Source organism: Hydra vulgaris, chromosome 15 (assembly GCF_038396675.1).
Source record: "Hydra vulgaris chromosome 15, alternate assembly HydraT2T_AEP".
In the NCBI taxonomy this organism is placed as follows: Eukaryota; Metazoa; Cnidaria; class Hydrozoa; order Anthoathecata; family Hydridae; genus Hydra; species Hydra vulgaris.
Window position 1 is genome coordinate 15,824,177 of NC_088934.1, and position 27,550 is coordinate 15,851,726.

At 26.3% G+C, this 27,550-nt stretch overlaps 2 protein-coding genes across 3 annotated transcripts in view; both read right to left on the reverse strand.

Annotated features, from left to right (window-relative positions):
- Positions 1–1,087: 1,087 nt before the first annotated feature.
- LOC101234937 (dual specificity protein phosphatase 22) lies at positions 1,088–12,915 on the reverse strand. The gene is made up of 8 exons (XM_065818899.1): positions 12,824–12,915; positions 12,516–12,549; positions 7,369–7,460; positions 5,966–6,015; positions 5,648–5,692; positions 2,545–2,574; positions 2,204–2,375; positions 1,088–1,416 (listed from the first exon to the last, which is right to left on the reverse strand). The coding sequence occupies exons 1-8, from the start codon at positions 12,842–12,844 to the stop codon at positions 1,330–1,332; spliced, it is 531 nt and encodes a 176-aa protein (XP_065674971.1). The 5' UTR covers positions 12,845–12,915; the 3' UTR covers positions 1,088–1,329.
- Positions 12,916–14,513: 1,598 nt separating this feature from the next.
- LOC136092371 (E3 ubiquitin-protein ligase AMFR-like) overlaps positions 14,514–27,550 on the reverse strand; it is a 49,219-nt gene continuing 36,182 nt past the window's right edge. For both annotated transcript variants that reach the window (XM_065820466.1, XM_065820467.1), the window contains 9 exons: positions 23,252–23,292; positions 18,898–19,027; positions 18,618–18,751; positions 18,431–18,541; positions 17,548–17,824; positions 17,185–17,310; positions 17,009–17,042; positions 15,769–15,937; positions 14,514–15,140 (listed from right to left, as the gene is read on the reverse strand). In XM_065820466.1, the coding sequence (XP_065676538.1) occupies positions 15,011–15,140; positions 15,769–15,937; positions 17,009–17,042; positions 17,185–17,310; positions 17,548–17,824; positions 18,431–18,541; positions 18,618–18,751; positions 18,898–19,027; positions 23,252–23,292 (1,152 nt within the window). In that variant the 3' untranslated portion in view covers positions 14,514–15,010. The remainder of the gene's footprint in view (positions 15,141–15,768; positions 15,938–17,008; positions 17,043–17,184; positions 17,311–17,547; positions 17,825–18,430; positions 18,542–18,617; positions 18,752–18,897; positions 19,028–23,251; positions 23,293–27,550) is intronic.

A 27,550-nucleotide genomic window follows, 5' to 3' on the forward strand; every position in this document is an offset into this window, starting at 1 on the left:
TTTAAATAGCATCAAATAAATCCTTAAAGGGTCCCAAACCTCTGAGACATGTTGTGTTCATATTAAATGTTTGGGCTAAATTTTTTTGATTAAAACAAAGGAATAAATGAATAACAAGAAAAACTAACTTTTTATTTTTAGTTGAAGCTCGTCTTCTCCATTTTATTGAAGGCCTAAAAGTCAGCATAATATACGTCGCTATCTACAGACTTAATAATTTATTGTAGAGCACTTTATTCCTAAGAGTTTTAGTAAATGATGGCATTTACTTTTTTTTATTTGCGCAAGAGATCGATTATGCAAACAAACAAAAGTCAATAACATCATGTAATAAAACTCTTAGGAATAAAACACGCTTGAATAAATTATCAAGTCTGTAGATTGTGGCATATATTACGCTGACTTTAAGGCCTACAATAAAAAGGAAGAAGGCGAGCTTCGACTAAAATAAAAAAGTTAGTTTTCTTGGTATTCATTTATTCTTTTGTTTCAATCAAAAAAATTTAGCCCAAACATTTTTTTTTTATTATTCTCTTTAATATGAATACAACATGTCTTTTATTATTTTTTTTATTATTCTCTTTAATATGAATACAACATGTCTCGGAGGTTTGAGATCCCTTTAAATTAACTTCATAAGTGCATTCTATAAGTGGGAACCATACTCCATGAATCTATTTTAGGAGTAGAATCCACCCAATTAAATGGATTTTATGGGTAGAACCCATACTCCATAAACGCATTTAATAAGTAGAATCCAAATAAAATATAAAATAAAAATAAGTTAAATTAATTATTAATAATTAAATAAACAAGTTAAAATATTTGCTTAAAAAAGAAAAAAAAAGAAAGAAAGATGGTCATTTCTATATATTTTTTGATATGCTTTGATATTTAATAACAAATTGGGATATCTACAAGAATAATGAAATAAAAAACACGAGATCACTACAAGATTAATAAAAGACATAAAAAATATTAGATATAAAAAAAGAAACTGAGTTGCTACATTTCAGATATAATAAACCTGTTAAAAATGTTGATGATTTTATTCAAAAGCAGCATAAATATGGAAACAAAATTCTAATTTTAAATAATGACTTTTTTTTTGTAATTAAAAAAATTCCATACAGATTAAACTATATACAAACATTTAAATATATACAAGTAAACATATTTATATATGAATAAGTTATATTTACAAATATTTTAATAATTCTGACAATAAATATTAGATTAAAATTCTGACAATAAATATTAGATTTAACTATAGTTTTTTTTCCAAATTAAATAAAAAAAGAAAAAAAATTAAAAACAAAAAATAATTTTTTAACTTAATCCAGCTAAAACTTTTTTAACTTCCATTCCATCAGCAGGATTAATATCACCAAATACTTCAATCAAAGCATCCCTGACCTAATTAAAAAGTAAAACAAATTAAAATTAGAAAAATAGTTTACTGAAAACTAATATGCAACTGATGATAGTGTAGTTTTCTTTTATTATGGTGATTACCAAAATAATAGGATAGGTTTATTTTGAAAACTGAAAAAAATCCAATACTAATATTTCTATTAATTTTTAAATCTTATTCCACATGACACAAACTGATTATGATTATGCAAATGATGCAAACTGATAATGCAAATATTTAAAAAAAAAAACTTTGCTTAAACCCATTTGGTATTCCACAGTAAGATGTCTGAGCTAATTTTAGTTTAAATAACCTCTCACAGATTCTATTCATTCATTTATTCATTTTTTCTAATATACTTTATAATTCTTGAAAAAATTTTTGGATTTTTATAATTTAGGGAAAGAAAGCCATTCCTATTAAAATCCAATTAAAATTACTTTTACATAACAAAATTGATAACAACTTTATTAACTAGTTAACTTCACTACTGGTAATGATGCAGTTGGTATCATTACCAGCAATGATGCAGTAGGTATCAATTATTTTTTATTACAAGTGTTATTTATCTTTGTTTTTGTATAACATATTAAAAAAATTTGTTCCAAAAATAACAAAAAAGTTGTACTTATTTGGAAGTTGTATTTTATAATTTTTTTATTTTATAATTTAATTTGTAATTACTACTTTAAAAAGGTAGAAATACTTGCTGTAAGTAGAACCATTAACAGAAGTAAAACACTACAGCAACAACAATAACAGAAAATATGAACATAAAAACAAAATAACCTCCAAGATTTCCATACGATGATACAACACAAGTTGAATTCGGAACCCATGGTTTGGTCTGACAATATTCCTCATTGCTTTTAAATAACGTAAAGCTGACCTTGGGTCTACATCTGCTATAGTCATTATGTAGGCTATACAAACAGTGCTTGCTCGAGAACTTCCAGTGTCACTTAAACATACAAAATTAAAATAAACTATGAAAATACAAAAATAAATGTAAATAAATAAATAAAAAGTTAAAAATTCTCAATAATTTTATTGCTATTATTCTAAGTAAAAATTAAAATGAAATAAAAAATCACCACTTATCTCACAAACTCAGAAAACCAAAAACTTACCAATGCACAAGTACATTGCCTTCAGATAACCTAATAGTCAATTAAACTATATTTAGCAAATAAAATCAAAGTTTAAATAAATGTGTATAAATGTGTTTATACACATGAAAAAGAAAAAAAGCATTAGAAGTTTTTTAAAATTAATAATTAATTATTATTAAAAAAATAAATTCTTTTATTTTCCTTTAAGGAAGTTTTTCATAAGACAAAAAAAATTGAGCAACATGAATCATTTTGCCTCAACAAAATGCCAAAAATTTCTGACAAATTTTGTAAATCAATTTTTTTCGCTATTAACAATAAATAGGACAGAATTAGTTTATGTTGCAAGCTTTTTTTTAAAAAAAAGTTGTTTTTTAAGATTTATAAAACATGAGAAGCAAACGCCAAGAAAAATATAAGAATCGATTCTGAATTAGAAAACTGAACTGGAAAACTATATCTAGATTGTAAGCAAAAATCTTTGTTTAAGATTTAATTTATCAGACCACAAGTTGTATTTTCATTAAGTCTCTAACTATATTATAAAAAGGATTGTCTTGGGTATGTCCATTGATTATAAAAAAATCTACACATATGAGAGAATCCATATAATTCATTGATTTTAACAATACTGTCTTTGTAGGCAAAATGTGATCCCTTTACATCCCGCAAAGATGGAAACTTTTTAATCTAAACTGAATGCAACTGAATTAAAGTATCAGTTTTTAATAAGATTATAAAAAAAAAAAAGCTAACCTTTGAAAAAAATACTTCTGTTGAAAAACTGATACTGCAAGAACTAACAGAACTATATACTTTAGAAACTTTAAGTTGAGAATTTTAATTAGCTGCCATATTAAAAAAAAGTGGAAGTGGTTTTTTCACTGTTGATACCACATGATATAATATTTAAAAGTTAATTGGTTTCCACTTCTGGCGATAAAAAAAAAGTAGAAATGAATCCTAGTTAATACTTGGTTTGACCACTTTTGGCAGCTTTTAATGCTTTCACGCTCTTAAGCATGCCTTTGATTAAATTGCACCATAACTTGGTGATTGTTTCGCTGTGGAACCAAACATTGATTAACCTCTCTATAAGCTGTGCTTTTGTAGTAACTGGAACTTTGTGTATTTCGTCCTTCAAAATGTCCTATAAATTTTCAATTGGGTTCATATCTGGTGAATTCACAGGCCATTTGAATACAGAGAACCCATTGTCTCGGAACCATTTCATTGACAACTTGGCAATTTGGCTAGGAGCACAATCCTGTTGAAATATAAACTCCTTATCAGTGAACCAGTCTATGACTTGAGGAACCAAACGACTTTCCAACACCTCTATATACTTTTCCTGGTTTATCATTCCTTCCACAATATATAGGCGGCTTGTTCCATAGATGGATATGGCCCCCATACCATGATCTTAGTGAGGAACTTCAATGGTTTCTTAAGACACTCAGTCTTAAACTCCTCTCCAGGCCTTCGTCTGACTGTCTGGACCCTATCATCCAACACAGCAACTGTTGACTTATCTGAGAATACTACCTGAACAAAAAAATGCCTGATAAGTTTCAAAGAAATTATGGTACAAACATTACATTAACATTTTTTTTTTTTGGTCTGTATGCCTTCAGTTCTTGCTCCAACAAGCAATTATTCACTATTTTACCACTTACATTAATGCTAATTCCATAGATATTTTCTTGCAAGAACTTCTTCTATCTCTGAGGGCCTTTACTTTGATCTTTCTCTCAAGTCTCGGGTAATGATTCTTTTATGACCACAATTTCCAACCGATCCAGCTTCAATCGTCAGAGATTGATTAACATTGATGCTATTAGAATTGTATCAAAAAGTCAGAGATTGATTAACATTGATGCTATTAGGATTGTATCAAAAAGTAAGAAAAATTTGCAACTTATGATAATCTAAGAATTTTTACAATTTTTCACGTGACTACATCTAAAATTAGAAATCCAAAAAATAAATCTTGAAAAAAAAAATTAAAGGTCCCCAGTGTTTTTAGACATCCCTTCATTCCCCCCTTTCTCCTCTTTTTTTTTTTTTTAATTTACTGATCATGATAAAAAACTTTATACTGATTAAGAATTATATAAATGCATAGAAAAATCAACAAAATGTGCTTTAATTTGAAGTTTAAAAAAATACCATTCAAAATGCAAACATCTTTAAATTTTTTTGTAACATTTACATAACTTTTCATAAACTAATAATAACTATATTGCATAATTAAAAAAATTAGTTTATAGTAAAATAAAAGTGTAGAATGTAAAATGTGAGAAGATATAAAAATCAATGAATAGTTTTTAGTGTACAACATTTATTTATTAAGATAATAGATTCTATGTAAATTTTTTAAATTTATATAACTAAACAATATGTAAAGATTATGAATATTTTATTGAAATAATAGTATATACCAAATTTAAAAAAATATTTTATATATTTTGAAACAATAATTAATATATATCAAATTGAAAAAAAAAAAAAAATTTGTTCATATTTTGTATCCTTTTGAAAGTATTTTTTTATTTCAAATTTATTTTATTTTTAACTAAAAATAGATCTTAGTTCCAGAAAATAAAAGAGAGGTTCAATTAAAAGACGTTTCAACTCCAATACAAATTCAAGAAAAGGCACTTCATAGATTAAAGTTATAAATATTTTAGAAAAAGTCCATCATTTTTTTTTGCTACCTAATAAATTGTAAATTGCAATTGCAATTTACAATTTAATATAATTTATTATAATATATAACTTATTATAATTTATTACAATTATAATTTATTATAATATAATTAGACAAATAGAATATGCAATTGCAATTTCTTTGAGATAACAACTCTCTATAGGCAACTTGGGTTAGCAATACAACAACACTCTCCACCTAACTTGAGTTACTATTTGTACTTGTGTTATTTGTAAAAATATATATGCTGTATATGTATATGTATGCTGACAAAAAATATTCAATAAAAATTTGGTACAGAAAACAATATGAAAAAAAGTATAGATTTTTGTAAAAAATTAAATTTAGCAACAACAAAAAGTAAAATCAAAATGTAAACAAAACAAAAAGTAAAAAGGATATTTATCATACCTCCCTCTGTGAATAAATGCAATGCACTCATGAAAATATTGCATCCTTAATTTAAAAAATCTTTATATATACAGTGATAATAGTACAGTAAAAATAATATGTATAAATATTAAATATTTTATTTGTTTCAAAAAAAAAAAGAAGCTAAAATTTGCAAAAAAAGATAAAACAACTTTAACAAAAAAATATTTTGGCACTTTAGAAACAGATATAATAAATAACTTGACACTTTTTAGCACTTTAGATAAATAACTTAACAACAAATATAACAAAAAACTTAGCAGTAAATGTAATAAATATTCAATAAAAAAAACTTACATGTTCTGACCTGGAAGGTTTTGTATGATAATTGATTTGCACTTTAGGTTCTAAAAATTTTTTTTGATATAAACAAATTTAAGTTTTATTTTCTTGCATTAAATTTTCAATGATAAAATGTATGTAGATAAAAATTAATAAATAAAATAAAAACTTAAAATAACAACTCTGGTAAAATAAATGAAAATTGACAAATGTAAATTATTATTTCAATTTTTTTCTGTGCGTCAAATACTATTTGAAGCCAATTTGGTCAAAACAAAAGGATTTTCATTTTTTATTTTGTTTTCATTCTTTTTCTTGTCTTAAAAAGAAATTGCATTTATACAAATCAACGTTTCTTTTTTTTCAATTTGAAATTTGAAGTTACCATGTTGTTAAAGTTAATATAATTTATATATATATATATATATATATATATATATATATATATATATATATATATATATATATATATATATATATATATGTATATATATATATATATGTATATATATATATATATATATATATATATATATATATATATATATATATATATATATATGTATATATCGATATATATGTGTGTATATATATATATATATATATATATATATATATATATATATATATATATATATATATATATATATATAAAACCTTTTTTTAAAGCATGATAATAAAACTAAATTTTACTTTAAAGGAGTGCTTGATTTCTTAAAGCATAAAGCTTTTTTATTTGCCTTGCTAATTTGAAATTTTTTTTCATTTACTATACTTTCTTAAAAATAGTATAAATAGCCATTGGAATTAGGAAAAATAAGGTTGGCAATTACCTGCCGACTTTAATCTGTGTGAGAAACTTTTCTTACTTAAATAAACTTAAACTCATAATTCTTAAAAAAAAATCAACTTAACCAATTTAAATTGTTAAAATGTTTTGTTATTATTAACACAAATTAATTAAAATAAAATAGAAATTGTTATTTAACAAAAAAAAATTTATAGTTGAACAAACTTAAATTCATATTCAAGAAGTCCCAATTTGGAGTAAATTCTTAAATTTTGTTTACCTGGACTGAGAATTACTGAGAAAAATTGATAGACTTAAGAAGTCAAAAACATTTTATTTTATCATTTAACATTATATCTAAAAAAATCCTAAGTTACTTAATAGTAAAAAGAAGGGAGTATAAATTCAAATTTAGATGCCAATGCATTGGTAATCGGCATGGGTAACAACCAAAAGTAGGCATCAATGCACTCTAGTTTTAATACATAAATAATCTATTAAAACTTATTCATTAAATATACACTTTTTACCAATTATATAAATAACTTTTCTTTTTTTTTTTTATAGTGTTGTTTTGTGAAAACTTTTATTTCTTATACTTGTAATAAAAAATTTTGATACTCCTTACCTGTAAAAAAGGTTTCAGTTCAGGAGGTTCATCAAGTAATGAAAGAATGTGAGTAATGTTATTGCTCTTAATTTGATTCTCATCTTGTGAATCTAGGAAAAAAAATTATGTCTTTTATACAGAACAAAAGTTCTTCTTTTATTCTTTTAAAATGAAACAAGATCATTTTCAATTAATTAAATTAAAAGTTGAGAGCAGTTTGTACATAAAGTGAAAGAAGGTATTTAAAAAAAAAGATAATTTGATATCAGTATGGTAAAAAAAAAATTGATATTGGTATACTGTGCTTATTTCCTTCACCCCTCCCTCGCCCCCTTTTTCCACACACAAGCCATGTCTTGCAGCTCTGTGAGTGTCTTGTTTGATCTCTTAAAGTGGCATGAAAAGATATAAAGATGTGGTTTATGGAAATTTATTTGTAGGTAGTTAATAAATCTGCCTTTGCCTTTTTATTCAGAAAACTGTAAACCATGATGAAGACAGAACATGCCATTCTAAAACTTGCTGGAAGTGCGATGCATCTAATTGATCGTCAAAGGTGTTTAACCTAGAATTGTAGATTTTTCAAACTGGTTTTAACTCCCTTAAAAAAAACAAGAGCTGCAGTATTAAACTTAAAAAAAAAAAAAAAAAACAAGTTCAAGCAAAGATTGGGCAGGTCTTAACTGCAGAAGATTTGGCAGGTCTTAACTGCAGAAGATTGGGCAGGTCTTAACTGCAGAAGATTTGGCAGGTCTTAACTGCAGAAGATGTTACTGAAAAGCTATAACAAGAAGAAAAAAGAGAAACTAGAAGAAAGCAAAGCTGTAGCACGAAAAAAAAAGAGAAAATACAAAAAAAGATGAAGAAAGAAAATAGCAGCTAATTAAATAATTAAACTGACTCAATACATTCATTCTTCAGAAGAGTCATTATGTTAAATAATTAAACTGACTCAATACATTCATTCTTCAGAAGAGTCATTATGTTAAATAATTAAACTGACTCAATACATTCATTCTTCAGAAGAGTCATTATGTTAAATAATTAAACTGACTCAATACATTCATTCTTCTTCACTTTGCATAATCTGTGGAAAACTTTATAAAAAGGAAGCAAGAAAATATAAACTACGCTGGGTTTTCTATTGATGTTGTAAATCAATTTCTGCCGTATTTTGCCTGTTAACTATGAAATTATTAAAACATTTTATTGTAAAAACTATGCTGAATAGCATCTGAGCATTAATAAGTGAAGAAATACTAAGAAATAAAAAATTGTTCTTTTCTGTCAATTTAGATGCCAGATACTAATAAAAGTGTTATTTGTAATCAAATATCCATGTTACCCCTGCACAGCGGGCCAGAATTAACTTTAAATAAAAAAAAATTAATAACTAATTAAATATTAAGTCTTTATTTACTAAGTTCAGCATGACTACTAATATGAGGTCTGCGGTTCTTATAAAAGTGATAATTTTATATTTAGTTGCTACGAATACCTAATTTTGCATAGCAACAAGTTAATTTTGGTAGTAGCAGATTTATTATGTGTAATATATACACTATATTAAGTATGCACATTAACTCGAAATCGTACTTCTTATGAAAGTGAAACATTTATACAACAAACACTGTGTCAAAACATTTATACAACAAACACTGTGTCAAAACATTTATACAACAAACACTGTGTCAAAAAAGTTTTCATTCACCTATCTTGCACATTTTAAAAATGCAATAACTTTTTATTCAGAAAAAATGTAAGCATGATTTAAACTAAATCATATCATTTAAATGTTTAAGAAATATTGTACAAAAAGATTTTTTAGAGTAACAAATAAAATACAGCCTTTTTGAATAAAAGAAAAAAGTTGTCATCCTCTTTACAAAAATCAAATAAAATTGTTATGAAAACTCAATTTATTAGTGGTTTAATAAGTTGTGTTTCTACCACAAGTTTTTATTACCTCATGTAGTCTGTTTTTCATAGTAGAAACTAATTTTTGGTAATTTCTGGAGTGATTGAACCCCATTCTTTCAAAATTACTAGTTTTAGTTCTTGCTGGTTTCTCACATTGTGGGTCCAAATTTTTCTACCTAATTCATTCCACAGATGTTCAATAGGATTTAAATCTTGAGGTTGTGGGTGTGTATGAAGTTGCTTAGCTATTTTAAATATATGCCATACCTAGACACGTTTGACTGTATGTGTTTAGATCGTTATCTTGCTGAAAAATAAATGACTGAAACAACTGAATGACTGAAATAACTGAATCTTGCTGAAAAATAAATAGTAAGTCCTGATTTATGGGCACTTTCTTCCAGATATTTTTTCAGAATGTTTAAATACACACTTTTAACCATACTTCCATCAATGAAAACCATGTTTCCTACACCTGAAGCACTTATACTATCCCACACTAAAACCCTTTCTCCACCATGCTTCACCATTAGACACAATTTGTTTTTTAAATGCTTCATTTGGTTTTCACTTAACTTTAACTCTTCCATCTGACGAAAACATATTTATTTTTGACTCATTGCTGAAAAGGAGGGATTCCCAGAATGTTTGTGGTTCATTAATATGAAGCTTTCTAAAGTGTAGTCTTTTGGCTTTGTTGACTTTGCTGATGTAGGGCTTTTTCAATGGTACTCTACCATTGTATCTTGTTCTTCCTAAAGTTATTCTAAGAGTTTCAGGATTCCCTTTTGAATTGTAATCATTTTGCAGCATTCCAGCGAGTTTTGGAGCACTTATTTTAGGATTCTGGATGACTGTTTTTAAAGTTTATTGATGCAATAATTTAATTTTATTTGGATGTTCTGTATGTGGCTTATCAGCAATATTTTTGGTTTGGTATTTCTTGATAATGGACTGCACAGTTGCATGTAATTTCTTTACTATTTCTCCAATATTTCGCTGCGATTTTCCCTCTTTCCATAGCCTAACAATAGGCAATCTAATTCCCTCTGCAACTCTCATAACATACTAACAAAAATAAAAAATATAAAAAATTGATATAAAGAAAAAATAATACAAAATCTTACTAAATTTAATTTATATTTTAAAAAATGTTAATTTAATACTGATTTAATAATAATTGAGGTTGGAGTGCAGAGTGGATGAAGACTTTTTTCGTGCAAAAACAGGCATTGTTTATATAAATAATAAATTAAAAAAAGAGCCTGGCTTTTTTTAATATGGAGCATTTAAATAATAAAATTAAACTCTAATATTCATTTTATTACCACTTAAACATTAGCATCCATAACTGTAGCAACTACACAGCTATCTGTAACTGTAGCAACTGTGTATTACTTTTTAAATGTTAAATTGTAATAAAGTAGCAATTAATACTGTTGTTGTGCAAAAAAAAATTTTTTTTAATTAGGCATTCATAGCAACCAAATAAAAATATAACATAAGAAGTGTGAATCTCATTATAACACACATGCTTAATATAGTGTACATAGCACAAATAAAAAACTGTTAAATAACATTGATGCAAAAATAGGTTGTTGCTATGTAAAATCAGGTACCATAGCAACAAAACTGTAATCAATGTGTAGCTTGAATAAGACTGTCAACATCCATAAAACTAAGTGCTTTGGCTTCCTAACATGTTAAAGAACAGTGTATGACCATTCATTTGCTGCCATAACCAGTTTAATTTGGTACATTAAGGTAATAAAATAAAACACTATGCATTAATAAATGTTATACTTAATCTAATATTCATTTATGACAGATTAAAATGACAATTACATATATAACTGTGGCTAAGTAACTTTTTTAATGTTAAATTGTAATAAAATAGCAATTAATACTGTTGTTATGAAAAAATAATTTTAAAAAACTGCGTAACAATGTAGACAAAATTAGTAAAAAAAACTTTTCATCAAATTTTTATAAAGATGTTTCAAAAAGATGATTAGGAATTATTTAACAAAAAATATAATATATAAGTATAAAATATAAAACAAATATAAACAAATATAAAACAACTTCAGAACTAGATATGCAATGTTCTATATATGTATCAGTGGTATTTGTTTAGCAAAGAATTGGGGTGATTGGAGCTTGGGAACAAAAAAACACTAATTTTTGGGCCCACCCAGCCCTTAACATGGGAGCAACGAGTTTATAAAGTATTTTCTTTACTATTTTTATCTAAATTTATATTCATCAACAAATTTCAAATTTCATGCAATAATCTCTTATTTTATTTATGACCATATAAAGTTTTAACCCCCCCCCCTCAATTTGAGGGGGCTGTAAACATTGCAGGGTCATAAAAACTGAACATTAAGCGATTATTGCATGAAACTTGAAATTTATTGATGAATATGAATTTAGATAAAAAAAGTAAAGAAAATATTTTATAAACTCGTTGCTCCCACGTTAAGGGCTGGGTGGGCCCAAAAATTAAGAGTTTTTTGTTCTCAAACTCCAATCACCTTAATTCTTTGCAAAACATTCTTTTTTGATATATGCATAAACATACAAAAGTTTGGAGTTTGCACAATGCCTGTAAGTGTCAAAACTAAAACATCTAAAAATCCAGTGTACACCACTGTATATGTATTGTGAAGTATGTGCTGATATAATAGTAAAATTTCTTATTTTTTTCCCTGTCCACAAACTTTTGGACACTATTATATATATATATATATATACATATATATATATATATATATATATATATATATATATATATATATATATATATATATATATATATATATATATATATATATATATATATATGTATATATATATATATATATATATATATATATATATGTATATATATATATATATATGTATATATATATATATATGTATATATATATATATATATATATATATATATATATATATATATATATATATATATATATATATATGTATATATATATACAGAACATTGCATATGATTTTTAGGCTGATTGGTTCATATCAAAATTTTGACTTTTTTTGATAGCTGGCTTACTGTACTCTGGGGTAAAAATAGGAGACAAAAACACCTTCAACTTTTACGTTATACACATAATAATAATCATTGTTATTACAATCACAAAAATATTAACAACATAACAATAAAGCAATAATTTACATACTTTTTAACCTACCAATATAAATCTAAAAATAAATAGTTTACATACCTTCTAAGCTACCAATAAATAAACCTGGTAAAACCTAAAAAGTAAAAGCACTAAAGTTGAAATAATAAAAAAATTAAAATTTTTTGAAAAATATTTAAAAGTATTTAAACTTCAACTTTTATGTTATACACGTAATACACATATATAATAAAAAACATACATAGAATAAAAATGATTATTATATTTTTTTAAAAACACTATACTGAAAAATCAAAACTTTTACTTATTTCAATTTTTAAACTAAAATCAAAACATTTTAATATTTAAAAACATTGTGCTATAAGAATGTTTTATAAAAATAAACAAACCTTGTTCATTCCATTACCCATTATTAAATATAAACTTGATCAGTTATTTTATTTTATTTTATTTATTTATTTTCTAAAAAAGGACAACAAAAGTTATGTAAATCAACTTGACCTAAGCTACTATATACCTAATTATTATAAAATTAGTATAAAATATTCTCATATAATAATATAACTCATTAAAATGTGACTCATACTCTTTTAGTCTACAGGTTATGGTATAAATCAAGAAACTTTTTTTTTTTTTTTTTTTAACTTCTTGTTTATTTACTTAAATGGGTAAAAATGTGGGTTGAATTTTATTTGTAGAATATTACATTTAACTGGTTAAAAAAGATGCTATGCTATCTTAAATTTCAAAATATATAACAGTGTCAGGCATTTTTAGTTAGATGTGCTGATCGATGAGTAATAGAGAGAACTACAATGATGTTTTATAGTTTTAACACTGTAACTTTTTTTTAAAAAGAGCAATAAATCTAGCTGGTAATAAAATATGGAGGATGCCACACAGAAGAAAAAACAAAAACATGCGCTGATCTCATTCATGATGTAGCAGGATGTAAATTACAGCAGTGACATAAAAAACTTAAACTATCCATAATTTAAGTTTTTTATCTTCGGAGTAATTATTTAAGACAACACTTACCTATAACTAAATTATTCCATGTTTTTTTTAAATTATTCTAACTGCCCCTGCACTGTAAAAAATATTAAAAAAACTTGTAAAGAAACAAAATGCTTTTGTGCATCTGTTTTGATAAATAAAAAATATCTATTGATTAATATCAAGATTTAGATTTGTTACTTTCATAAAATAGTTATCTTCATTTCAACCAAATACAAAAAATGATCATACCTCAATTCAATTACTTCTATTAAAAGTTAAAAATTTCATTAGAAACAAAAAATTTCATCGTCTTTAGGAGCACTTCATAATTATAAGCTTCTTCCCTATGGCTACATCATAACTCTCACTTATTTAAACAACCACATACTAAAATGCAATATTTTAATTTCAGTTAAAGATTAAATTACATTTATTACTTTAATGCAGTTTAATAATTATTTGGTGTCATCACAATTCTTTAAAGTTATATTTAGAGTTGTAATATAAGATATATAATGTAATCAATATGATGTGTGTGTATGTATATATATATATATGTGTGTGTGTATTTATATTTTATAAATAAAACTACATGTTTTTTATGACCATAAGTTTCATGCTAAATGCAATCATCAGGTAAAAATATAATTATTTATCATGGAAAAATAATTCTACACAAAAAAAAATTTTTAGAAAAATTTTTTTAGTTTGCGGTTCTGGCGAAAATGGTAAATAAACACTAGCTTCTAATATAATTAAATAAATCAAAAAATTAATCAATTGCCAATATAATCATAGAGTAATGATTAATTAATAGGCAAATACACAGATATGAATGTTTAAAATAAAAAAGAACAAAAAAATTAACAACTTTTATAATGATAGTGAAATCAGTAAAAGTTTTTACTGATAACTTTACTACGATTGTAAATACAGAAAAATAAATTTATAACTTTTAGATTAAAATTTTATTATAACACCATAAATATATTTATAAAACTTAATAAATATATTTACTAACTCTGGTAATTTTTCAACAACACAGGAGAATAAAAAACAAAATACAAAAACAATGCATAGTTGCAATTCGAATATAAACTTTATAAAATATAATTAGTAATACAAGATATAAAAATTCACAACACAAAATTTAATTTAAGAAAAGACTTCTTTGTCATATTTATGTCATATATACTATATTTATGTAACATATATGAGAAAAAACATAATAATGCAAATAAATAAAATAAGAAAATATAAGATATAGGAAATTTTTTAACTAAAGTTAACAAAATAAAAAATAAAACAATTGTGATTTTTTAAAATAAAAATAATTAGAAATGATTAAAACTCATATGAACTTCAAAGTTTAATGTTTATTCAAAGATTACGACTAAGCAAACAAAAAATTTAATAATAAATTATATTCCTATAAATATGGTTGCTTTTCCATGCTATGCATCTGAAATGTTATTCTTTTAATATCAACATACTTTGGTTGCTTTTTGATAATAAAAATATATCTACACCATTAAATAAATCAGCAGTGGATTGTAAATAATCAGAAAACATCTTCGTTATGACTCATTGATTGGATGAATGCGCTTTTCTGTTGCTTGTAACAGAAGATTTCGTCGCTCCTCTTTTTCCTTCAACAATTCAGAAGATGATGCGCTTTCATTTGAATTGGATTTTACCAAGCATCTCCTAAATAAAAGATAATGATTGTATTTATATTTTTTACAACAATGAATAAAAAAAGTTGTTTAGAAATACTTTTTCTTAATTTATGTAAGCATAAATTTACACATCTTACACATCATCATTTACACATTTTACACATTACACATCTTAATTTATGTAAGCATAAATTAAGAAAGTGCTTGAACAAATATATTCTTAAAACAAATAAAGTTGAATAAAATTACACTTTTAATATTGTTACAACATAAACTCTGAGGAGCAAGTTAACCTTAGAGTTGAAATATTCAATCAATAGTAATTGTCAAACAGAGAGCAATAAGTAACAAGTTTAAATATAATTTGAAAAAAATGTAAACATTTGAAAGAATATCCTTGTATTTTTAAATTACTTGTCAAAAATAATTATTATAGGTAGAAATTTATTTTATAGCTATTTCTATACTGAAATACTTTAAATATGAATAAATATATCTATAAAAATTTCTACCTTGCAATACTTAATATCTGCATATATATCTATATTAAATGTTTAAGACTTCTCAAAACATATTATAACGTTTTTTAGATGTCTAAAAAATATCTTGTCCCCACTGGGTCATACCCTGCACTACTTTACATAATAAATAAAAACCTTGCTGATCTTATGGAGCTTGAAGATCTCATCGGAAGCCTTCTTCTTAACTGATACTCTTCTTCATCAACGAGTTGATTATCTCCATCGCTTGTTAAATTTTCAGCTTCTAACAATATATCTTTTTTATCTGCAACTAATGGCAGGTCATTACTTTGGGCATCTGTGTCTAAAATGGTTAAAAATCACAGAAACTATGCAGCTTTCTTTTTTACCCTTTTTATTTTATTTTTATTATATATTATACAAAAATTTCAAAAATGAATTCATACAGCAAAATTAATTTAATAATTTTATATTTACATTTCTACAAAAACATTATTTAAAAAAAATTAAATACGCTTAACTAAAAACATTTTTTTCCCTTCCCTTTTTGTGGTTACAATCCTCTCAAAACTCTATAATTCTGAAACACAAATCCTGACAAACAAAAATGCTGCACTGGGAAACAAGTTAATCGCTCTATTGCCAGTGGCGTGGTAATTTAAATTGGTTACAAAGCAAGCACTCTATCACTACACTACTGCCATATAACTTGAACAAATTTTACATAGGCAGCAATCTTGCTTGTCAATGTTTGGAATTTAGGCTTGAGAGAAAATTATTTTTGGCTTTTCGTATAACCATAATAGGAATTTATATATATATATATATATATATATATATATATATATATATATATATATATATATATATATATATATATATATATATATCTGACGTCACACTGAATTAGCCTGCTGCCAGGAGCTTCAGTACATACATTGACTATCTAAAAGCATGCTATCACAAAGGAGAACCGCTACACCGACTGAGGGTTTGGCATGGGGCAGCAATCTTTTATTATTCTTTGTTTTGTTGTTTCTTTTTCTGACATTGTATGCCATGAAGGAGATATAGAAAAAAAACTAGTAACAATTTGTTATCTATATACGCTATGGTGTGTGTGTGTGTATATATATATATATATATATATATATATATACACACACACACACACACACACACACACACACATACATACATACATACATACATACATACATACATACATACATACATACATACATACATACATACATACATACATACATACATACATACATACATACATACATACATACATATAAGTTCTAAGAGTAACCAGACATTATAAAATGTAATTTTTTATTATAAGCTTTGAATTTTTTATAATAAAAAAACTAATAATTTAATAAAAACGAAACAAAAAATTTTTTACCATTTTCTTCTGATGAAGGTGACTGAATTGATTGCTAAATATAAATTACTGTAATCTGAGATAACATACTCATAAAATAGAAACAGAGAAGCAAAATTTCAATAATTAAAAAAAAAAAAATCAGATGATTGAAACTTGCTGATTATGATACAACTAATATAATAGTAAGGGTCTACCAGCATTGGTGTCAAATTTCCTTCCAAAATATTATCAGCTGTTACATCAGCTGATCCAGTTTGCTGCAAATCAGATACTATAGCCTCTCTTGATATGTGAGGAAACAACCGCAAAAGTTGTTCCACCTACAAAAAAAAAATATTTAGACACGCATAATACTAATATATTCTGCCTAATTTTTATGATATTAAATCAATCCAGACACTTTAATATAAAGAAGAAAAAGAATAACTAAAAATATATCTTCATTTGTTGTAATAAATGTCTTTTATACATAGATACTGCCTGTCCAAATCCAAGCTGGCGATTTTACTTAGTTTTTAGGTTGTTTGCCTAAGGTAAAGGTTGTTTTATTTATATACCTGTCTATTCATTTCATTTTGATCTTGCTCTAATCTTCCATGAAAAACTTCAATTGAAAAGCTTGGAAACCAATTTGCAATTTGTCTCCCATCAAGAAAAAAGAAAAAATTTCTGAAACCATTAACACTCTCATTTCGATCCATTGTAACATCAGGAAGTTCATCAGTGTGTTCTTCTTCAGTCAAGAGATTTGGAGGTAAACCCATATCCTTAGTGAGTGACCTACGGCAGGTGGGGCATGATACATCTTGTTGTAACCACGAACATAAACAAGAACTAAAAAAAAATTATTTTAACTTAGAAAATAGTTAAAAATATTATACATATACTAATACAAAATATTACACATTAACTAAAAAAATAACTTAAAAAATAAAAAAGTTGAACATTTTTTCTTTAAAATAATTAAACAAAGCTTAACTTAAAAATAATTAAACTAGAGATTAGATGAATTTTAAGAACTAAATTTTTTTTTTAATTTGCCAATGTATTTAAATTTTTAAATCTTATATATTTTGTTGCTAACATTTATAACAGTTAAATAAGTAATAAAAAAAACACCTCATGACACATTTTTTATTTAATTGATACATATTATAAGAATAAATTGCAAAACTATTTTTGATTCTAAATTTTACGAAGTGCAAAAAACATTAAAAATAAGCAAAGTTCAATGAAGTTAACTTTATGTTAACTTTATGTTAACTTTATGTTAACTTTATGTTAACTTTATGTTAACTTTATGTTAACTTTATGTTAACTCTATGTTAACTTTATGTTAACTTTATGTTAACTTTATGTTAACTTTATATTAACTTCATTGAACTGTTGTTTTAATTGTTACAATAAAATATAATTAATTGTGTGATAGCTGATACATACTGGTGAAAAAAATGTCCGCATGGTAACTTTCTTGCTGTCTCCATGCTGTCCCAACATATTGCACAGTGATCAGCCACTTCATTCAATTCATCTTGAGTCGCAAGTTGAAACCTTTTTAAATAAGTAGAAATTAAAATAGAATTTTAACTTAGCAAACAAAAGTATTTTCAATTATGTTTGTACTTACCTGGTGGAAACACTCTTAATAACTTTTTGATACAATCTATGCACCTTTAAACATTTTTTGAATTCAGAAACAATACTTCTTATATTCCAGTACAACACCAAGCTTGCCATTGAAAGAAAAACATTCGACCAAACCTTATAGTAAAAAAAAAATTAAAAAAATCTAAAAATATATTAGAACAAACTAAATAAAAATGATAGCAAAACTTAAAACTGAAAGTTTTTAAATACACTTTTGAAAACTTATCAAAAAACATTTTGAGACATCAAAATCTACTCACTAGCATGTGTACATGGTAACATAAATCAACTGTTAACACCAAACATTCAGATATTAGATCAATATAATAGGCCACTTTTGACTTTTTATCCCAATTACCTGTTTGAATTTCCAAAATTTGAAACATGTACCTAAACACCAAAAATGTTTTTTTCATGAAATAAACTGAAAAGTATTAATACAACTAAAAGCATTGTAAAAATTTTTTTCCCTCTTAAAGGTTTGTGTTTAGGAGTTTAAAGTTGAAATCCTAACCATATCAACTTTAACTTTAAAAAAACAAGTAGACTTTATCCTGTTAGTTTGCATGGGTGAATAAGTTTAAAAAAAAAGTAACTCTTGTTCATTCCTTCAGTTTGCATTAGTGGATAAGTTTAAAAAAAAAGTAACTCTTGTTCATTTCTTCAGTTTGCGTGGGTGGATAAGTTTTAAAAAAAAGTAACTCTTGTTCATTCCTTCAGTTTGTGTGGGTAAATAAGTTTAAAATAAAAGTAACTCTTGTTCATTCCTTCAGTTTGCGTGGGTGGATAAGTTTAAAAAAAAAGTAACTCTTGTTCATTCCTTCAGTTTGTGTGGGTGAATAAGTTTAAAAAAAAAGTACTGCTCATTATTTAATAATTAAATACATTTAGTAAATTTAGGGTGATTTCACCACTGGGGTGATTTCACTACTGGGCTGATTTGACCACTGGGTTGATTTCACAACCAATTCTTTAAATTTAAATAAAATTAAAACCAAAAATGTAATTAGAAATTAGAAACCAATATTTAGGTACATTAACCTTAAAGCACTACCACCTTGGTCCCACACAACCTACTACATACAATATTCGAAAATTTAGCCGATATGATAAGAAAAACATTCTTAGAGTATAATGTTGCCAATAATTATCTATTATCATTTGCTCATCTAAATATATGTTAGTAAAATTTTTATTTATTAATTTTTTTTTTTTTTTTTTGTTATTTCACCTCCCCAAGGCCCAGAAGGCCACTACAGATGAGGAGGCTACTTAATTGTGGTTATAACCCTCTCTCAACTCTATAATTCCGAAACACGAACCTTGACGAACAAGGCCGCTGCACGGAGAAACAAGTTGAGCACGGTACTACCAGGGACGTGATGGGGATCGAACTCGGAACCTCTCGCTTATGAAGCGAGCGCTCTACCACTACACCACTACCGCATTTTAAAGGGATCCCAAACTCCCAACACATGTTGTGTTCATATTAAAGATTATGTTGAAAAAAAAGGTTTGAAATAAGTTTTTTTGATTAAAAATAAATATTGAATGCATACCGAGAAAATTAATCTTGTTGTTTTAGTCAAAGCTTGCCTGTCTCCATTTTACTCAAAAAATCAGAGTCTTTAAATTATACGTCGCAATCTACAGACTTTGGTAATTCCGTTGAAGCGCGTTTAATTCATAAAAGTTTTAGTATTTGACGTCACAGTAGACTTGTGACAAATGAACGTCTGGAAAAGTTTTATTTATTTGCCATGTGAGAATATATTTAATTAAATTTATTTTGAAAAACATGTATTTCATATTTTGTTTTATTTACAAAATTGTAACTATTATGACTAAAGGTTGCAAAATTGTAGCGTTATTGTAGCGTTTATTGGATAGCGTTTAAAGGTTGCAAAATTGTATAGGATTGTAGCGTTATTTGGAAAACTTGTATTAGTCAATTTTGTTAATTTTTTAATTTTTCTTGTTAAGAGACAAATGCCAAATACAACACATAAATTGGGAAATACCAAATATAAAGTAATACGCGCGTTACGACATTTTGACAATTCAAATTAAATCAGTGTAATTGAAAAATTTTTATAACAAAAAAATTTAACAGTTCATCAAATATCTATAATTAATACTGTCAGTTAATGAAATTAATTGTTAATACTTTTTTTTTGATGGGAGAACAAAAAACGTTTTAGAGCAAAAACGTTTTAGAGCAAAAATGACCAGAAGTTAGAAAATAGTTTCCATTGAAATGAAGTAAGATTCAGAATATATAATACTGCGCTCTTTTGAACAGAAACGAGAGCCCTTATATATAACGTTCTGTATAATGTAAAATACTTGTATGAAAATAATAAGATTGGTAAGTAACGCTTTAATATTAATTTTAATCTAAAAACCAAAGAAATATAATTAAGATATATAAATCTAAATACTATTAAGATAACTGTAAAAAATAAGTTGTTCCTATAAAATAAAAATAATTTATTACTTTCACTTTTTACAATTTTTTTTTTTTTTTTTTTTTTCTTGCGATATTTGGAAAAATAATAAAAATAAATTTGTTTTGCTGTATGTTAAAAAAAAACTACAATGTACTTTTTAAATAAAAGTAGAAAAGCACAGCTTTGTTTAATTACATTTTTCAGTTGTCAAAAGTCTACTGTGACGTCTAATACTAAAACTTTTATAAATTAAACGCGCTTCAAAGGAATTACCAAAGTCAGTAGATTGTGACGTATAATTTAAAGAATTCAATTTTTTGAGTAAAATTTTGAGAAGGCGAGCTTCAACTAAAACAACAAGATTAGTTTTTCTTGGTACGCATTCAATATTTATTTTTAATCAAAAAAATTGGTTCAAACCTTTTTTTTCAACATAATCTTTAATATGAACACAACGTGTGTTGGGAGTTTGGGATCCCTTTAAATGCTTAATTAAAAAGTTTAATTAAAATTAGGCTTTATTTCAGGTGGATCAAATTAAAAAATTTTTTATTATTAATGCTTTTTCTTCACAATTTTAAAAAATTAAAAATAAATTTTTTCATTAATAGGAACAGAAAAAACAAGGTGACGAAATTACCCCAATATAAGTTGGGATAATTTTGCCAGGTTTATTATTTACAACATAAATTTTTTCTAACAATATTTTTATAAATTTACACATTTACAATTAGTTAAATAAAAGCAATCTAACAATAAATAGGGGGGAAAAAATTTTTCTAACTAAAAATAGAGCTTTAATATCATCGTGAAAATTTAAAAAAACTTTTTAGTTTACAAATTATAATAGATTAGAGTCACATAGCTTAAAGCTGTTAACATACTAGCCCCGGTTATACTTTTGAAATACTAAATTCTTCTTGCTAGTGTCTTTTGAGGTATACCGTACAGTTCTGCAGCACACTTGCAACTCATTTCGCCAGCTTAACTTTTGCAATGGCTTTTTCCATTTGCTCTTTGCAATAATTGGTGACAGATTTTCTCTTGAAAATTTGAGACATAGTTGTTGATAACTGATTGATTTAATTATTTTAAATTGATTATAAGACCAACATGACTTAAGAAATTAACTACCACAACAAGAGGACAGGGGATATACAGGGCGGCCACTCAAATTTGAAAATGAAACTACATGACTTTTCCATGACACTTCATAAACTTTTATGATAAATCACTAGAGTAAAATATTCAGTACTTGCCATGCACTAAGCATTTGCAACTTGGTCATAAAACATGCAAACCAAAAACTAATTGGTAGAAAGTTCTGAAATCATGTCTAAAAAAAACTCGTTTCTTTTACTTTTCTGATAACTTACACTGCAAAAATATATTTTTAAAAAAGAACTTAGACTAGACATACTGGTACTTTTCTTTGCATCCTAAAAATATCACAAGTAGAAAAAAATAAAGATAATTTTAAAAAGTTCCATGAATTTTCTATGACTTTCAATGAAAGTTTAGGTATTCTATGACTTTTTCCATGACCAAATAAAATTTCATGACATTTCCATAATTTCAATGACCAGTGCCCACCCTGAAATAATATTAATTATCCAATCAAAGTGCATCTTTATTTCATGTAAATAGGTGGAATTCATTTTATTCTTCCGGAATAACTTCGGAACTGATTAAGATTAAAAAGAATAATTAAAAAAAAAAAAAAACAGATTTGTTGAAAAATTTTTTACATTTTGGTCTTTAAAATTTTTGACAGTAAAAAATAATTAGATTTTCAAGAGAATTATAAACTTTCTCTTTTTTTTGAAGATTGTTTTTATCAATTAATTCTTTTATCAAGTCATCAAAAATAGAAGTTATTTTTGACATGAATTGATAAGAAATTTGTTTTACTTCTAATAGAAATTAAAGTCATAAAAAAACTCTTTTTCCTGATTAAAGTTTTAAAAGTTATAAGAGTACATCAATTGGAGGCAAAATTTCAAAATTAAAAAAAGGCATTTAAGTAAGAATAAACTATGATTAACATAGATTTTAAATAACTGATTATTGAAATAATAATTTTGTATACATATTTATGCAGACATAAATGTGTCGGCAAGCATATGCAATAGGAGATAAACAATTTAAAAATAAATAATCTGACCTGGTTAAGAGGTGCAATGACTTTAATCCTAACAAAATACACTAAAAATAAAATATATAATACTTCATCAAAAAAATAATTAGAGATCTCAACACAACATTATAACAAATAATACAACCTAATTTTTATTAAAGTTAATTGAATTGACAATTATCTTCAATTTCATAAACATGAATGATTAATTTTCTTTTTGATTTAAACTTTCTAATGCTTTTATTATTTTTATTGTTATTATTGTAATTATTACTATTATTATTATTATCATTATATATTTATTATTATTATCATTATATATTTACATATTTACATTATATATTTATTGTCTTATTGTTTTACTTTATACTTATATAATTTTTTTATTTATTATACATATTGATTTATATTATATAATATTTAATTATCAGATACATATATATATATATATATATATATATATATATATATATATATATATATATATATATATATATATATATATATATATATATATATATATATATATATATACATATATATATATATATATACATATATATATATATATACATATATATATACATATATATATATACATATATATATACATATATATATATATACATATATATATATATAATATATATATATATATAATATATATATATATATATATATATGTATATATATATATATATATATATATATATATATTAGGGCTATGAGTTTTTGATTTTTTTTCAAATAAAATGTTTCCTGTATCATAAATCGATGAACTTTTACCTAAAATCATGAAAAAAGGCCCAAATAGCTTTCTGCAACAAAAAAAGGTCACCCCCAAAATAAAAATTTGATTTACCATTTTTATACATTCATTTTTGACCGATGTTTTAATCTTAAGCTTAATTCTCAGCTTAATTCTATTTATTTCATTATTTTGTTATGAATTTATAAATATAACGCCACACGTTACCATGGCAACGAAACGGCCGTGTGCCGGCAAATACTTGGAATTGTTATGTGATGACGTCATTGTGTTACCACGGTGATATAGACGACTGTAACAGACTGTAGAAGATTATAGAACTTAGTAGAACATTCTGGAAGCTCTAAATAATTATATAAGCGAGCTGCTGTCAGAGCTCAGTGTTGATAATGTGAATAGTTCTATGAAGTACTCTGCGTGTAACTGAGCTAATAAGGAACTACTGTAGCGAACTAAAGACGCTGTAAGTGTACGAAGTATAAGTAGTTGTAGCATTATCGTTAGGATACGGACTGGATTATCGAACTGTTATCAACATTGACTGGATTATCGAACTATAATTGGATTACTATACAGTTAAAGTATTTTATTAATTAAACGACTTTATTAAACGGATATTTACGCTCAGCTATCCGTAAAGTCGTAACAATATTATATGATGTCTCACAAGAAAAGTCATACCACAGTAACAAAGAACAAGAAGACTTGGACTAAAAATTTGGTGAGATTTCAAGAGTCACAGAGAAGAAGAGGAAGCGTGGCTGTAGAAGAACATTCACTCGATGAAAAATCCAGAATACCACTTCAATTGCAGATCGTAGGAAGATACCAGTTTCTCGGAGCATATGTTAAAGGAAGAAAAGAACGAATAGACCAAATTTCTAAGGAAATTACAAAATTGTGGGACAATAAACTGAATTTTCCACGTGTGTCTGATCAAGTGATAAGAGCAAAGCTTATGAAGGTGCTGAAGGTCTATGATGAATGTGTCAAGCGTGGAAAATATGATGTTCTCAATGCATTATTTGGCATCACGAAAGTGAATGGCCAGTGGTTATCCTCGGAAGATAAACGTCTATACCACCTACAAAAAGAAAGTAAAGGACAGGTGGGGTACTCAACAGGACAAGTGGCAAGTAAAGAAACCATTCACCCTTCTAAGAGAAGGAAAGTCCAGTCTGGAACAGCAATACCTTCCACATCACAAGTCCTGTCTACCACAGACAGTGGTACTGAATCTGAAAACTGCAAAAGTAAGAGTGAAGATGATGAAGACGACGACGGTGATAAAGACGATGATGAGGACACTCAGAAAAAAACTAGAAAGCACTACAAAAGTAAATTTGCTGTAAGTATGGTTACATCAAGTGGAGTTTCCACAAAGAAAGCTGCTAAAATATGCAATGTATTATCACAACAAGGTATTGATATTCCAACTCCAAGTCAATCAGCAATTTACAAGTCCATATTCAAAGAGGCAGGTAAATTAAAAAAAGAAATGATACAACAACTTAAAATGGAACAGTGGTCCTTACACTTTGACGGCAAACGAATAGATGATAAGGAATATCAGGTAGTTGTACTTCAGAATGAAAGAACTGACGTGAAACTTGATGCACTGCGTTTAAAAGATGGCAAAGCTGAAACTGTTGCTGAAAAAATTGCCAAACTTATTGATGAATACAATTTGTGGAATTCAATTAAGATGATCATTACTGATACAACAAACGTCAATACTGGGAAGAGAAATGGAGTTGTTGTGAAGTTGCAACGTATGTTTAAATTAAAGGGTGTCACAATACCACAATTTATCGGTTGTCAGCATCACGTACTAGACAGGATTCTCCGTCTGGTGATGGACGAAGAACTTGGGGGTGATACCAAATCTCCAAACATTGAATACCCATTTGTGTCTGAACTGTTGAATAAGTATGATGAACTGAAGGATAAGTTTGTGAATGGAACTGTAGAAATTCTTGATAAATCAGGGTGGAGAGACGATATGAAGTTTTTGTACCATTTAACAAGAGTGTTTAGGTTCTATGAAGAACAAAGAAACTTCCCTCTGATTCACTTTCAGAACATTCCTAATATGAGCAAATTGAACTCAAGAGCCATTCTCGCCATTCTGGCGTTCATTCTTATGCCTGAAGCGAGAAAGAATTTGGAGAAGGTTTGCAGGTTCATTTCATATGAGTGGGCAGAACATTGGTTTAGTAGTCAAAAGTACAATGACAATGACTTCAAGAATTTATCTGATGTATTGAAGCCTTACAAAAAGGCATTGCAGTCATTCAAAAATCACTGGAAGAAAGAGCCATCCGTCATCGACATACCACGAAGTAATCAGATAGCTGAACGTGCAATCAAGGTGATGCAAGACCTGTATGCTTCCTGCAGAAAGAAAGACAAACTGCAACTTCGATTCATTCTAAGTAATAAGCGCTAGACTCTTTATGAGACGTGAGCATCATGTGACCCATGTACTAAACACAGTAGGCCTATAGACACAGACAGTTATGTATATTGTTGTACTAGACGCTTTGATACTGTTAATTTTGTAATACTTGTATAATTATATATCACATAATGTTTTTTGTTATATCACAGTACATGTTGCATAAATAAATAAAATAACAACAGGAGTATGACTCTTACAACATCTTCAGCCTTTAATATTCATTTACTGTACAAAAGTGTACCTATTGAAAATTCGATTTTTTGGTTTTGGGGTGACCTTTTTTCAAAATATGTCAAAATGAAACATCTATTCGTTCTTTTTACATAAAAGTTCATTGAATTACGATACAGGCCTGGTAGGTTGCAAAAAAGTCATATCCCTAATATATATATATATATATATATATATATATATATATATATATATATATATATATATATATATATATATATATATATATATATATATATATATATATAGAGTGCTGGCAAAAAGTCTTGCAACAAGGCACAATTTTACACAAATCAATGTTTCCACGCCAGTAGGCTCAGTGTATTTTATATTTTTATCTTTATCTTATATTTTTATCTTTAGGTATAAATATATTTATAAAGACAATTTTGTAGCTTAAACAGTTAATTCAGTGAAAATCATGGCTAAGATTCGGCAGCTTAGTAAAGAAGAAAAAGCATGCATTCAGCGTTATGCTAAAAGTGGTATGTCTCATGCAGACATTGCAACAATTTACATTGTTGAACGCACTACAATTTGGCGTGTTGTAAAGCAGGTTATCCCCCTGTCTCCTAAAAAGAGGTCTGGACGTCCTAGAGTCCCTTCACAGCGTACTGACCTCAGGATGGTAACAATGGTCAAGATGAATCCTTCAATAACTTCTGGTGACCTACAGAACAGCATACCAACACTTTCTAATGTCTCAAAGCGCACAATCCGCCAGACTTTCTGCGAAATTAAACTTACCTGCACGAAGGCCATTTAAGAAGCCATTAGTAACTGAAAAGATGAGAAAAAAGCGCATTGAGTTCTGCAAGAAGCATCAAGATTGGACAGAAGAGCAGTGGACACAGGTGATGCTCAG